Raw genomic sequence first — 12,910 nt, 5'->3', positions numbered from 1 at the left:
TGGAGATGACCGCTCAGCCAGCGAGGAGCTGGTACGTTTGGTGATTAAGTGGGCAGAACATGGCGGCCATTACCTGCTCGTAGGTCAAGCACTGGTCAGTGAGGATCTCCAGGAGGGGCGCTGCGTTACTGTCGCGCCGTTTAAACATCTCACGGACAATGGACAGAAGGTTCCAGATGCCCTCGGGTTCTCGGCCACGCAGAGGACGCAGGAGGCAAGCCCACTCCGCCGCAGCTGGTGGCTCCGTTGATGAAAGGTACAAGGAGTTAACGTCACTGTGAAGAGAGGAAGGATGGATTAGAGAAACAAGGGGGCAGGGGGCAGGGGGCAGGGGGCAGGGGGCGGGGGGCAGGGGGCAGGGGGGGCAGAGGGCAGGGGGCAGGGGGCAGAGGGCAGGGGGGGCAGGGGGCGGGGGGAAGGGGGGCGGGGGGGAAGGGGGGCGGGGGGCAAGGGGCAGAGGGCAGAGAGCCGGGGGCAGGGGGTCAGAGGGGGATCAAGGGGCAGAGGGCAGGGGGGGCAAAGCAAAGGGGCAGGGGGCAAAGGGCAGGGGGCAAAGGGCAGGGGGCAAAGGGCAGGGGGCAAAGGGCAGGGGGCAAAAGGGCAGGGGGCAAAGGGCAGGGGGCAAAAAGGGCAGGGGGCAAAGGGCAGAATTCACAAGTTCATAAGTTGTAGCCATTTGACCCGAGTCTACTCCACTATTCAATCATGGCTGATCTATCTCTCCCTTTCAACCCCATTCTCCTGCCTTCTCCCCATAACTGCTGACACCCGTACTAGTCAAGGCAAAGGGGTGACCCACCAAGCCACAGATGATAATCTAAGCCAAACTATGACATTCGAAAGCCAGCAAAACCAGGGATTAAACCAAAGTTAAACACAGAGTGCTGGAGTAACTCAGCGGGTCAGGCAGCATCTGTGGAGAACATGGATAGGTGACGTTTGGGTTTGGGGCCCTTCTTCAGACTAAAAGTGGGGGGAGTGGATGGAATAACTGGAGGCGATATAAAACGGGGACAATCCGGGCCAGCAACAGATGACCTCGGGCAAAGTGGTCTCCTGCTCGAGGGTCCTTCCACTGCTGGACATTAGGGGGGGATATGGTGGAGACCCCCCTCAAATAAGGGAAGGAATTTCACCCCTGGGGGGCTACAATTGCCTAAACGTTATAATTGTGTAAACGTATGTATAGTCTCCGAGAATGTGGGAAACATTTTGCACAGCACCTGTTTTGTGTATATGTTTTACTCTGAATAAGATTGTGGTCCTGCAGAATAATCTTTGCACATCCCCGAGCCTTCCCACTCGCCATTTTAATTTCATGTTTCATGTATTTTATGACAGTGGGCAGATCAATATCCTTCCTGGGATAAATAAAGTCCTATCGTATCGTATCGTTTATTTTAATTTTAAACAAAGTTCCCTGTTGGCTGGGGAAGGCGTGATCTCAAGAGGGGTACCTTGTGTTGGCTGTGGAACTGGTTAAACAACGAGGGGGGGAGGGGGGAGGGGAGGTGTTAGGGACTGGGGGTTGAGGGGGCAGTGGGGGAGGGAGTGGAGGAGTTGAGCGCAAGGGGGGGAGGGGAGGGAAGTGTTAGCTTCATGGCAAAAGGATTTGAGTCTAGGAGCAGGGAGGTTCTACTGCAGTTGTACAGGGCCTTGGTGAGACCACACCTGGAGTATTGCGTACAGTTTTGGTCTCCTGATCTGAGGAAAGACATTCTTGCCATAGAGGGAGTATAGAGAAGGTTCACCAGACTGATTCCTGGGATGGCAGGACTTTCATATGAAGAAAGACTGGATAGACTCGGCTTGTACTCGCTAGAATTTAGAAGATTGAGTGGGGATCTTATAGAAACTTACAAAATTCTTAAGGGGTTGAGATGAGGAAAACATTTTTCACACAGAGAGTGGTGAATCTCTGGAATTCTCTGCCACAGAAGATAGTTGAGGCCACAGATCATTGGCTATACTTAAGAAGGTTAGATGTGGCCCTTGGGGCTAAAGGGATCTGGGGGTATGGAGAGAAGGCAGGGATGGGATACTGAGTTGGATGATCAACCATGATCATATTGAATGGCGGTGCAGGCTCGAAGGGCCGAATGGCCTACTCCTGCACCTATGTTTCTATGAATCTATGTTAGGGGGGGGGGGGGGGGGTTGGGGAGGAAGTGGGAGAGTTGAGGGCAAGGGGGAGAGGGGGGGAGAGGGGGGGAAGTGTTAGGGATGGGGGGGGAGGGGGGGGAGGGTGGGGGGAGGGGAGGGAAGGTTAGGGATGGGGGGGAGGGGGAGTTGGGGAAGGAGAGGAGTGTTATGGAGGGGAGAAGGAGTATTGTTACCTGAAGACAACAGGAGATGGCCCGCAGAACTTGTGAAGGGTTTTCTTGATGTTGTCACTGAGTGTGGATTCATCAAGGTACCATGTGCTCTGGTCTGAGGCAGATGGCCCTGCTGTTGGGTCTGCCAACACCAATGAAGCAATGCACAATGAGATTAAGGTCTCCTACAGGGGCAAAGCTGGAGGCTGGCAGCAGAGCGGACCATGTTCCCTCCCTGCTGCCTTCTTCCACAACCACACAGATCACAGTACAGAGAATCATTCATCACCTCGTGCTCGGGCACCAGAGAAAATCTCCCATCTCAACACCCACTGCCCAACAGCAACCCAGATCTAAACGGAGAACCACACGGCTCGTCCACTAAACATTTGATCGACGATAACACATCCAATCGATATTCCTTTTTTTATTTGCTCAATAGCTTTTCTTCCCCAGCTGAAGAGCCCGTGGGCATGATCTCTTGCTTGGTCTGTTTGCATGTGATTCCAATTACACTATTCCCCACTCCTGCATGATCTCATTCTGTGTTGGTTACCAAGGTTTCAGTAAACCTCAGCCACTGATGCAATGCTGAGTTAGCGACAAGGCGGTAATGATAAACATGTCGGTGCCGGCAAGTCATGACTATTGGCCTCCTGGGGGTCTACTAACCTTCAGTTGTGCACCCTGCCCTAATTGGCCCAACTTGGAATACCACTTGCAGTTTAGTTCAGAGATACGGCACAGAAACAGGCCCTTCGGCCCACCAGGTCCACTCTGACCAGACATCAATACTACCCCTACACACACACACTGGGGACAATTTACACTTAAACCAAGCCAATTTACCAACAAAATTAAACGCCATTGGGAAAATATTCCACGCAGGTCACGGAGAAAACGTACAAACTCCGTACAGACAGCACCCGTAGTCGGGATCGAACCTGGGTCTCCGGAGCTGCAAGCGCTCTAAGGCAGTGACTCTACCGCTGTGCCACCCTGCCGGGTTCTGGTCACTGAGCTGTAGCAAGGATGACATGAAGTTGTAGTGGGGCAGAGGAGATTCACCAGGATGTTACATGAGGCTGGAGATGAAAGGAACTTGTTTGCTCATCCCAGAGTTAGCATGGACTGCCCCAATATCCAGGTCATCTTGCACTAACGTTATTATAAGTGTTATTTTCTACGCTGTCGTCTGCTGGGGCAACAGCATTAGTGCAAAAACAACAAGAAGCTGGACAAACTGGTTAACCGAGCTAGCTCAGTGCTGGAGGGGAGAGTAGACTCTGGGATGGATGTGCTTGAGAGGCGTATGAGGCACAAGGTGCAGGTCATCCTGAAAAACCCCGGGCATCACCTCCATGTAACTCTGGACTCGGAACAACAACTGGCTCCACTCCCTGCCCTGTAGAACGGAGCGGTTCAGGAGATCCTTCACCCCTGCAGCCATTAGATTTTATAATTCTGACCGCTAGTCTGTAGGGGGATGCATTCTTGCAATTTTTAATTTTTAATTGTTAATTATTGGGTTTTTTTAAGTATTTATTGCTCTCAGGTCGTGTCCACAGTGTATTCCATGTATTTCCTGTCTGCGTTCGTTTTGAATCTGTGGGTTTGCTGGTTGGGGACTTCTGGACATCTGAATTTCCCTGAGGGGATCAATAAAGTATTTATTATTATTATTATAGTAGTCGATTAATTAGACCTATGTGTGTCAATGGAGCAAAATACAGCGTTGTTAGTGCAGCACGCAAGCGGGCAGGCTGTGCGGCACGGTGGCACAGCGGTAGAGTTGCTGCTTCACAGCGCCAGGGACCCGGGTTCAATCCCGACTACGGGTGCTGTCTGTACAGAGTTTGTACACTCTCCCCGTGACCTGCGTGGGTTTTCTCCAGGGGTGCTAAGCTTTCCCACCACACTCCAAACACGTGCAGGGTTGTAGCTAAACTGGCTTTGGTAAAATAGTAAATTGTCCCTGGAGTGAAGGGTAGTGTTGTCGCTGGTTGGCAGATGCTGGTTTAAACTGGAGATAGACACAAAAAGCTGGAGTAACTCAGCGGGACAAGCAGCATCTCTGGAGAGAAGGAGTGGGTGACGTTTCAGGCTGAAGGGTCTCGACCCGAAACATCACCCGTTCCTTCTCTCCAGAGATGCTGCCCGTCCCGCTGAGATGCAGCAGCTTTTTGTGTCTATCTTTGGTGGGCCGAAGGGCCTGTTTCTCCGCTGTACAGCTGAGCACATCAGTCTACTCGACAAAGGCCAGGAGCAGAGGCGAGTTACCTGGAGCTCCGCAGACAGTGTTGATTGCCGTAGACTGTGATGACAACAGCTCATCCAGGAGACGCTGGGCTGTGGGGAGGATCTGCAGAGAGAAAGGGGAAGTGGAAGAGAAAGATAAACACACAGAGAATGAAACTAAATGCCCCAGGTTGCTGCCCTGCAACTCAGACAAGGTGTGTGATATTTTAAAGTCAATTTGCTTCACATTAACAATCTGCCACAGGCAATGATGGTCCAATTCTACACGGCCATCGTAGAGTCTGTCCTCACCTTCCCCATCATGGTCTGGTTTGGCTCAGCCACCAAGCACGACACCTGGAGGCTGCAGCGAATCGTTCGATCAGCAGAGAAGGTTATTGGCTGCAACCTTCCGTCCATTGATGAACTGGAAGGGCGTGGAAAGGAGGGGTGGTGGTGGTGGTGTCGGCTGTAAGCGAAGGTCCGAAGGTCGGACAGCTGGCCGGGCTGCAGACTGACCAACGGGGCCACGGGCAAGGCTCTGCTGCTGCACTCCACGGGCTGCACTACGTCGGGGCAGGTGAGTCGGAGCCCGAGGCGGCTCTCCGACCCGACAGTCCCCTCGACCCGAGTAGTAGCGGTCAAATACGGGGCAAGGGCAGTCCCGTACGGGACAAACCAATTTAGCCCAAAATATGGGATGTCCCGGCTAATACGGGACCGTTGGCAACCCTAGGTCAGACAGATTCTGTCCTGTTCAAGGTCCCAGCCTCTGTGGCTCTCTTCCACGTTCACTCTTGTAGCTTTAAAACAAGAGAGGTTCGCTCTCCTGCCGGGCAGTGGGCTGCAAAACCCTTGCAACCTTTGGTGACGTTCTAGAAAAGAATTCCTGTACAGTACAGGAACAGGCCCTTCAGCCCACAACATCTGTGCTAAACTTGATGCCAAGATCAATTATTCTATTCTACCTGAATGTAATCCAAATTATTCCATTCCCTGCAAATCCATGTGCCTGTCTAAAAGTCTGTAAAACATTACTACTGGCCTAGACGCCTCCACCACCACCCCTGGCAGTGTGGTCCCAGCCTCCACCACCCTCTGTGGAATAAAGACTTTATTCTCACCAAAAAAACGATGCTCTCTAGTTTTTGACATTTCCACTTAATTTTCCCTCAACTCCCTTGCCAACGTTCTACCAATTAGTTCAAATGGATGCCTTGTGTTTATCAATGCTTGCCTGGGAACAAAGCCCGTCCCTTGCTCACCCTGTCTAATTAAGTTCATCGTTTTGTACTCAATTAAATCTCTTTGCTTCTTCAATGTCAAAGAAAACAACTCCAGCATCTTCAGTCTCCTCGTAAAACTCTCCTGCTGCATCTCCTCCAGTGCCAACTCATCCTCTCTGTAGATGGAGAGCTGGCGTAACTCAGCGGGACAGGCAGCATCTCCAGAGACTTCTTCTCTCCATAGATATTGCCCGTCCCGCTGAGTTAATCCAGCTTCGGTTTAAACCGGCATCTGCAGTTCCTTCCTGCACCATCCTCTCTCTGCAGCCTGGAAGCAGATCCATACACAGGACCTTTGGACCAAGCAACATTTTATACACACCCTGCATTACTTCCTGGACTTTATATTCCAAACCCCAGCCAATAATGGCCATTACACCCAAGCAACTAGTGGTGGAATTCTATTTCTTTTCGTTTAGATTATTGTCACGTGTATCGAGGTTTTGTTGCATGCTAACCAGTCAACAAATATAATATGCATCATTACAATCAAGCCGTCTACAGTGTACAGATACAGGTTAAAGGGAATATTATTTGGTAGAAGATATATCCTATTTATGATCGTACAAATGTCTCCAGTGAGGTAGATGGGAGGTCAGGGCTGCTCACTAGTTGGTGAGAGGAAGGTTCAGTTGCCTGATAACAGCTGGGAAGAAACTGTCCCTGAATCTGGAGGTGTACGTTTTCACACTTCTGTACCTCTTGCCCATGGGAGAGGGGAAGAGGGAGGAGACTGGTCCTTGACGAGCTGGGAGTGGCAGCGTGGTGTAGATGGAGACGGAAAGGAGTTTGGAACTGCAGATGCTGTAAAAATGAGGTGACAAAAATGCTGCTGGAAACTTGGCCGCAGCAGCATCTATGGAGCGAAGGAAATAGGCAACGTTTGTACGATGGGTTTCGAAACGGCCTATTTCCTTCAGGGTTTTGGGCCGAAACGTTGCCTATTTCATTTGCTCCATAGATGCTGCTGCACCCGCTGTGTTTCTCCAGCATTTTTGTCTACAAAGACTAGGCTTATATTCACTGGAGTTTAGAAGGATGAGGGGGTATCTTATAGAAACATATAAAATTATAAAAGGACTGGACAAGCTAGATGCAGGAAAAATGTTCCCAATGTTGGGCGAGTCCAGAACCAGGGGCCACAGTCTTACAATAAATGGGAGGTCATTTAAGACTGAGGTGAGAAAAAACTTTTTCACCCAGAGAGCTGTGAATTTATGGAATTCCCTGCCACAGGGCAGGCCATCACTGGATGGAGCGAAGGATAGAGCAACGTTTCGGCCCCAGCAACGGGTTGCCTATGATCAGCCATGATCACAATGAATGGCGGTGCTGGCTCGAAGGGCCGAATGGCCTCCTCCTGCACCTATTTTCTATGTTTCGATGTTGTACATTTTGCTTTATGAACCACCGATTTAGATCTGAGTATAACAGCGGAACAGTGTGTGGAACTGAAGGCTACAAGTGCCTACCTGTTGAGGCAACTCACTGATCAGATACTGAGCGAACTTCTGGAGCTGGTCCCTCTGTAACCGGGATAGCGACTCAGACACTGGAGCCCGAAGACAAACGGCAGATGCCTACAACATAATCCAGAGGTTATGGTTTAATCAGGAGCTGTAGAGATAAGTTGGAGATGTTGTGTAGGCTGGTGCATGGAGAATACTCACGTTGTGTATGCGGAAGAGACAGAGAGCCACCACGTGCGCACACCACTTAGCCCCCGCCCCACACGTACAACTGCACGATGTTATCCTGCAACGGTCAAACATCACGGCCACATTGAAGGCCCCCTTGGCCTGAGCCGTCTGCAGTGGAACCACAGTGGCACTCAGGTGGAATCCTGATCCAGGCAGCAGAGAGGGCAAGAGAAGAAGATACATTAGTGGTGGCCCCATTTGCATCTAGAGCTTGCAGCATTGAATACTAAAGCATCCCAACCTACTCCAGCACTGTGTGTGTGTGTGTGTGTGTGTGTGTGTGTGTGTGTGTGTGTGTGTGTGTGTGTGTCTGTGCGTGTGTGTGTCTGTGTGTGTGTGTGTGTGTGTGTGTGTGTGTGCGTGTGTGTGTGTGCGTGTGTGTGGACTGTGTGTGTGTGTGTGTGTGTGTGTGTGTGTGTGTGTGTGTGTGTGTGTGTGTGTATGTATGTGTGTGTGTGTGTGTGTGTGTGTGTGTGTGTGTGTGTGTGTGGCCCATCAGTCTACTCCGCCATTCAGTCAAAGCTGACCAATCTCTCCCTCGTCACCCCATTCTCCTGCCTTCTCCCCATAACCTCTGACACCCGCATTAATCAAGAATCTATCTATCCCTGTCTTAAAAACATCCACTGACTTGTGGCCTCTACAGTCTTCTGCGGCGAAGAATCCCGCAGCTTCAACCCCCTCTGATTGAAAGAATTTCCCCGCATCTCCTTCCTCCAACTATTCAGCTACCCAATAGTCCTGAGCTACTGTCTACCTCATTGGAGACTCTCGGGCTATCTTTCACCAGACTTTAGGGACAACGTTTGCACACAGAGGGTTAGTGTGCTGGGATCGCTGGTCAGTGTGGACTCGGTGGGCCGAAGGGCCTGTTTCCGTGCTGTATCTCCAAACCAAAAAGAAAGATAACTTTGAGAATGTCTCCCAAATGAGTCATTAATTATCATCTGATTTCATTACAGATTTAGCAACACAACTTTGTGCCACATATTGATGTTGTGTTTGTACTGGGTCTATATCACAAGATGCTGCAGTTGCCTCGGCAGCTCTTCCAATGCACATAATTCATGAGAAGCTGGCCTGCCTTGGCAGATCAAAGGGGCAGCAGACAAGGAATCTCTGTATTGAATGAATTGATATATACATGAGGAGAGAGTCATCGCAGATATACACACTAGTACCTGGAGGTTGCAGCATCAGTTGAAGAGGACAGTAAAAATGCTCACAAAACTCGCAGCTTCATAGAGGCACAGAATATGGCCTTGATCTGTCATTTTCGCACCTCACCCTTCCATATCTCTGTGTCTCCCTCTCCCCTGACTCTCAGTCTGAAGAAGGGTTTCGGCCCGAAACGTTGCCTATTTCCTTCGCTCCATAGATGCTGCTGCACCCGCCGAGTTTCTCCAGCATTTTTGTCTACCTTCTAAACTAAACTCATCTCCTCTGCCTGCCTCCCTCCATCCGTATCCCTCCATTCACTGTATATCCATGTGCCTATCTACAAGCCTTGTAAACTCCACTCTCATATCTGCCTCCACCACCACCCCTTGGCAGCGCGTTCCAGGCACCCAGCCCTTGTTTATTTTAAATACATTTGAAGCATCTTATGTTTGCAATCTGGCTGGAACGAAACCAGAAGAATTCTCTGGGAAATTATCTGGAGTACTTCAAAGATAAGGCTTTCATTTAGAGTAGAGCTCAGCGTGACTCAGCTGTGGAAGAAAGCATTAAAACCCACACAGCCAACTCGGATAAAAAGACATTTACAGCAAAACTAATTCCAGACCCTTGATGGTGAAAGTCTATTGAGCTGTAGCTAAGAAGGCACAACTCGTATACAATTCCATTATTCATAAAGTCCGGCACCTTAACATTTCTGGATATTGTGCATGTAAAGACATTAGAAATACTTTTCCAAGTTAGGAATAAAAGCCTTCCTGTTAGTATTCAAAAACAATTTTTAATTAAGAGAAGGACATTATGATTTAAGAGGGTTGTGTATTTTTGAAACATGTAAAGTGAGATCGAATGTAAAATATAGATGTGTCTCAGTTTTGGGAGTCAAATTATAGAACGTGCTTTAGTGACGAGTTGAAATGTAGCTCTCTGAGTTTCAAAAAAAGCCTCAAAATGTAAAATTATTAAGGATTAGAATGTAAAATGATTACAATGTACAATAAGTAAGGATTACAGTCAAAAAAAATGTTTCCCTTTGTAATGCTGATATTCTGGGTTATCCTATGGATTGTATAGGATGGGCAAACATAAGCTTCAGCCTATTCCTTTTTCGGTCATTGATTATGTGAACCTGGTGTGAAATGGAGACAGTGTTGGTTCATATTCACACAGACAGATTGTAAAGTTGGTTCTTTTTTAATGTAGGACCAAATTAAACTATTCATCATCATCATCATATCTGCTCCCAAAGACCACTGCATTCAAAAACAGAAACAAGACCCAAGGCTGCATCAATGGAAGACCCCGATTTAAGAAAAAGGACAGGGAAAATATGACGGTCACAAGGAACCGCAGCTGTTGGCTTACAAAAAAAAAAGCACAGAGTGCTGGAGTAACTCTGCGGGTCAGGCAGCATCTGTGGAGAACATGGATAGGTGACGTTTCACAGAGTGCTGGAGTAACTCAGCGGGTCAGGCAGCATCTGTGGAGAACATGGATAGGTGACGTTTCACAGAGTGCTGGAGTAACTCAGCGGGTGCAGCAGCATCTATGGAGCTGAGGAAATAGGCAACGTTTCGGGCCGAAACCCTTCCGGGTTTCGGCCCAAAACGTTGCCTATTTCCAGAATGATTTCGGCCCGAAACGTTGCCTATTTCCTTAGCTCCATAGATGCTGCTGCGCCATAACTCAGCGGGTCAGGCAGCATCTGCGGAGAACATGGATAGGTGACGTTTTGTAGTGGGGGGGGGGAGAAAGCCGGTGGAGGGAAGGGAATGACAAAGCCTGGCAAGTGAGAGGTGAGGGGGGGGCTTTGATGGAGAGATGGATGGACAAAGGCCAGAGATGAAATGAATACATAAGGCTGTAAGATAAGCAAAGAAGAGGGTTTGAAACGCAGGAGATTGTTCCCGATGTTGGGGAAGTCCAGGACAAGGGGTCACATGCTTAAGGATAAGGGGGAAATCCTTTAAAACCGAGATGAGAAGAACTTTTTTTAACACAGAGAGTGGTGTTATCTCTGGAATTCTCTGCAATGAGGGTAGTCGAGGCCAGTTCATTGGCTATATTTAAGAGTGCCGGAGATAGATGTGGCCCCTTGTGGCTAAGGGGATCAGGGGGTATGGAGAGAAGGCAGGTACAGGGATACTGAGTTGGATGATCAGCCATGATCAAAGCGATTGAATGGCGGTGCAGGCTCGAAGGGCCGAATGGCCTACTCCTGCACCTAATTTCTATGTTTCTATGTTTCTATGAAACGTAAAGCCAGTGGCGAGGATACAGAGTGAAATGAAAGGGAAACGAGAGATATAGATGGTGAGGCAGAGAGAGAGATATCGATCAAATGAATGACAGATATGCAGGAGTAATGATGATTAAGGAATCGGGCCGTTGTTATCTGTGAGCTGGGTGTAAACGAGTTATAGACTGTTTTGTGTTCTATTTACATCTTGACTTCACACTGTTGCTGCCTCTTCCCACAAGTCAGTGAGAGGACATTTCTGCAGGCTGCCCTCTGTATTCTTGTGAAGGAATGCAACAATGTGCAGCGGTGAGATGGCCCCCACTGCACCTCAACAATGTACAGTTAGACCAGCGATGATAGATGCTTGTGTCCAGCTAGCCTTACAGTGGGCAGCTGCAGGAGAGGAATACCATTGTGTTGAGTAATGAGTTCCATGTGGAGCCGGATAAGACTGACGTTCCACGTGTGACTCCCACCAACCGAGGGAGACTTCACCCTGCCCGCAAGTTCGCCCGGCACGGTGGCGCAGCGGGTAGAGCTGCTGCCTCACAGCGCCAGAGACCCAGGTTTGACCCCGACTACAGGTGCAGCCTGTATGGAGTTTGTACATTCTCCCTGTGACCTGCGTGGGTTTTCTCCGGACGCTCCGGTTTCCTCCCACATTCCAATGACCTACAGAATCGGTAACAATTGTAAATGGTCCCTAGTGTCTAGGTTAGACGATCGCTGGTTGGTGCGGACTCGGTGGGCCGAGAGGGCTTGTATCTCTGAGCTCTTTTTTAAAAAAAGTCAGATTCACCAAGGATGGCAAACTTCCGAATCAACATACAGCCTGACCATAGACACAAAATGCTGGAGAAACTCAGCAGGACAGGCAGCAGCTCAGGAGAGAAGGAATAGGTGACATTTCGGGTTGAGACCTTTTAATAGACAATAGACAATAGGGGCAGGAGTAGGCCATTCGGCCCTTCGAGCCAGCACCATCATTCACTGTGATCATGGCTGATCATCCACAATCAGTACCCCGTTCCTGCCTTCTCCCCATATCCCCTGACTCCGCTATCTTTAAGAGCCCTATCTAGCTCTCTCTTGAAAGTATCCAGAGAACTGGCCTCCACCGCCCTCTGAGGCAGAGAATTCCACTGACTCACAACTCTCTGGGTAACTCTCCTTCTTCAGACTGATGTCAGCGGAGAGGGAGATAAGGTGATGAAAGGTGATAAGGAAGTGTAAGGTGTGAAAACATGGCAAAGGGAATGGAGATCAAGGAACATGTTGAATAGATCATTGTTAGCTGGGAGAGGGCAACAAGAGAACAAACAGAGATAATCCACAGTCGGGCCCAAAGGTCAAGCAGCTACAGCACCACACACATGCATTATGCATTAATCAGTGGAATGACTCTCGTTATAAAATATCTTATGACTTACAATCAATAATAGTGCAAGACACTTGCTATTTATAATGAATGAGCTTTTAATCAGACTTGGATAAATACTTCAAGACGCTGGCCATGTTACTGCTCAATGGTTAGGTAATGGACACACAGCAAATAAAATGGAAGCTGAAAACCAAATGGTGCAGGCTGTGGATAGACACAACATGCTGGAGTAACTCAGCGGGACAGGCATCATCTCTGGAGAGAAGGGATGGGTGACGTTTCGGGTCAAGATGCTTCTTCAGACTGAGCTCTGTCCACAGATGCTGCCTGGCCCGCTGAGTTACTCCAGCACTCTGTGAAACGTCACCTATCCATGTTCTCCACAGATGCTGCCTGGCCCGCTGAGTTACTCCAGCACTCTGTGAAACGTCACCTATCCATGTTCTCCACAGATGCTGCCTGACCCGCTGAGTTACTCCAGCACTCTGTGACACGTCACCTATCCATGTTCTCCACAGATGCTGCCTGACCCGCTGAGTTACTCCAGCACTCTGTGAAACGTCACCTAT

General features: G+C 49.2%; 1 protein-coding gene across 3 annotated transcripts in view; it reads right to left on the bottom strand.

The window, feature by feature from the left end:
* Positions 1 to 12,910, bottom strand: part of zswim8 (zinc finger, SWIM-type containing 8) — a 65,202-nt gene that overhangs the window by 34,663 nt on the left and 17,629 nt on the right. For all 3 annotated transcript variants that reach the window (XM_055661622.1, XM_055661624.1, XM_055661623.1), the window contains exons 5-9: positions 7,510 to 7,682; positions 7,312 to 7,419; positions 4,596 to 4,677; positions 2,337 to 2,457; positions 74 to 275 (exon numbers count right to left, since the gene is read on the bottom strand). In XM_055661622.1, coding sequence (XP_055517597.1) covers positions 74 to 275; positions 2,337 to 2,457; positions 4,596 to 4,677; positions 7,312 to 7,419; positions 7,510 to 7,682 — 686 coding nt within the window. The remainder of the gene's footprint in view (positions 1 to 73; positions 276 to 2,336; positions 2,458 to 4,595; positions 4,678 to 7,311; positions 7,420 to 7,509; positions 7,683 to 12,910) is intronic.

This window comes from Leucoraja erinacea, chromosome 34, assembly GCF_028641065.1.
Source record: "Leucoraja erinacea ecotype New England chromosome 34, Leri_hhj_1, whole genome shotgun sequence".
Lineage (NCBI taxonomy): Eukaryota > Metazoa > Chordata > Chondrichthyes > Rajiformes > Rajidae > Leucoraja > Leucoraja erinaceus.
This window is presented reverse-complemented; position numbering and strand designations above follow the sequence as displayed.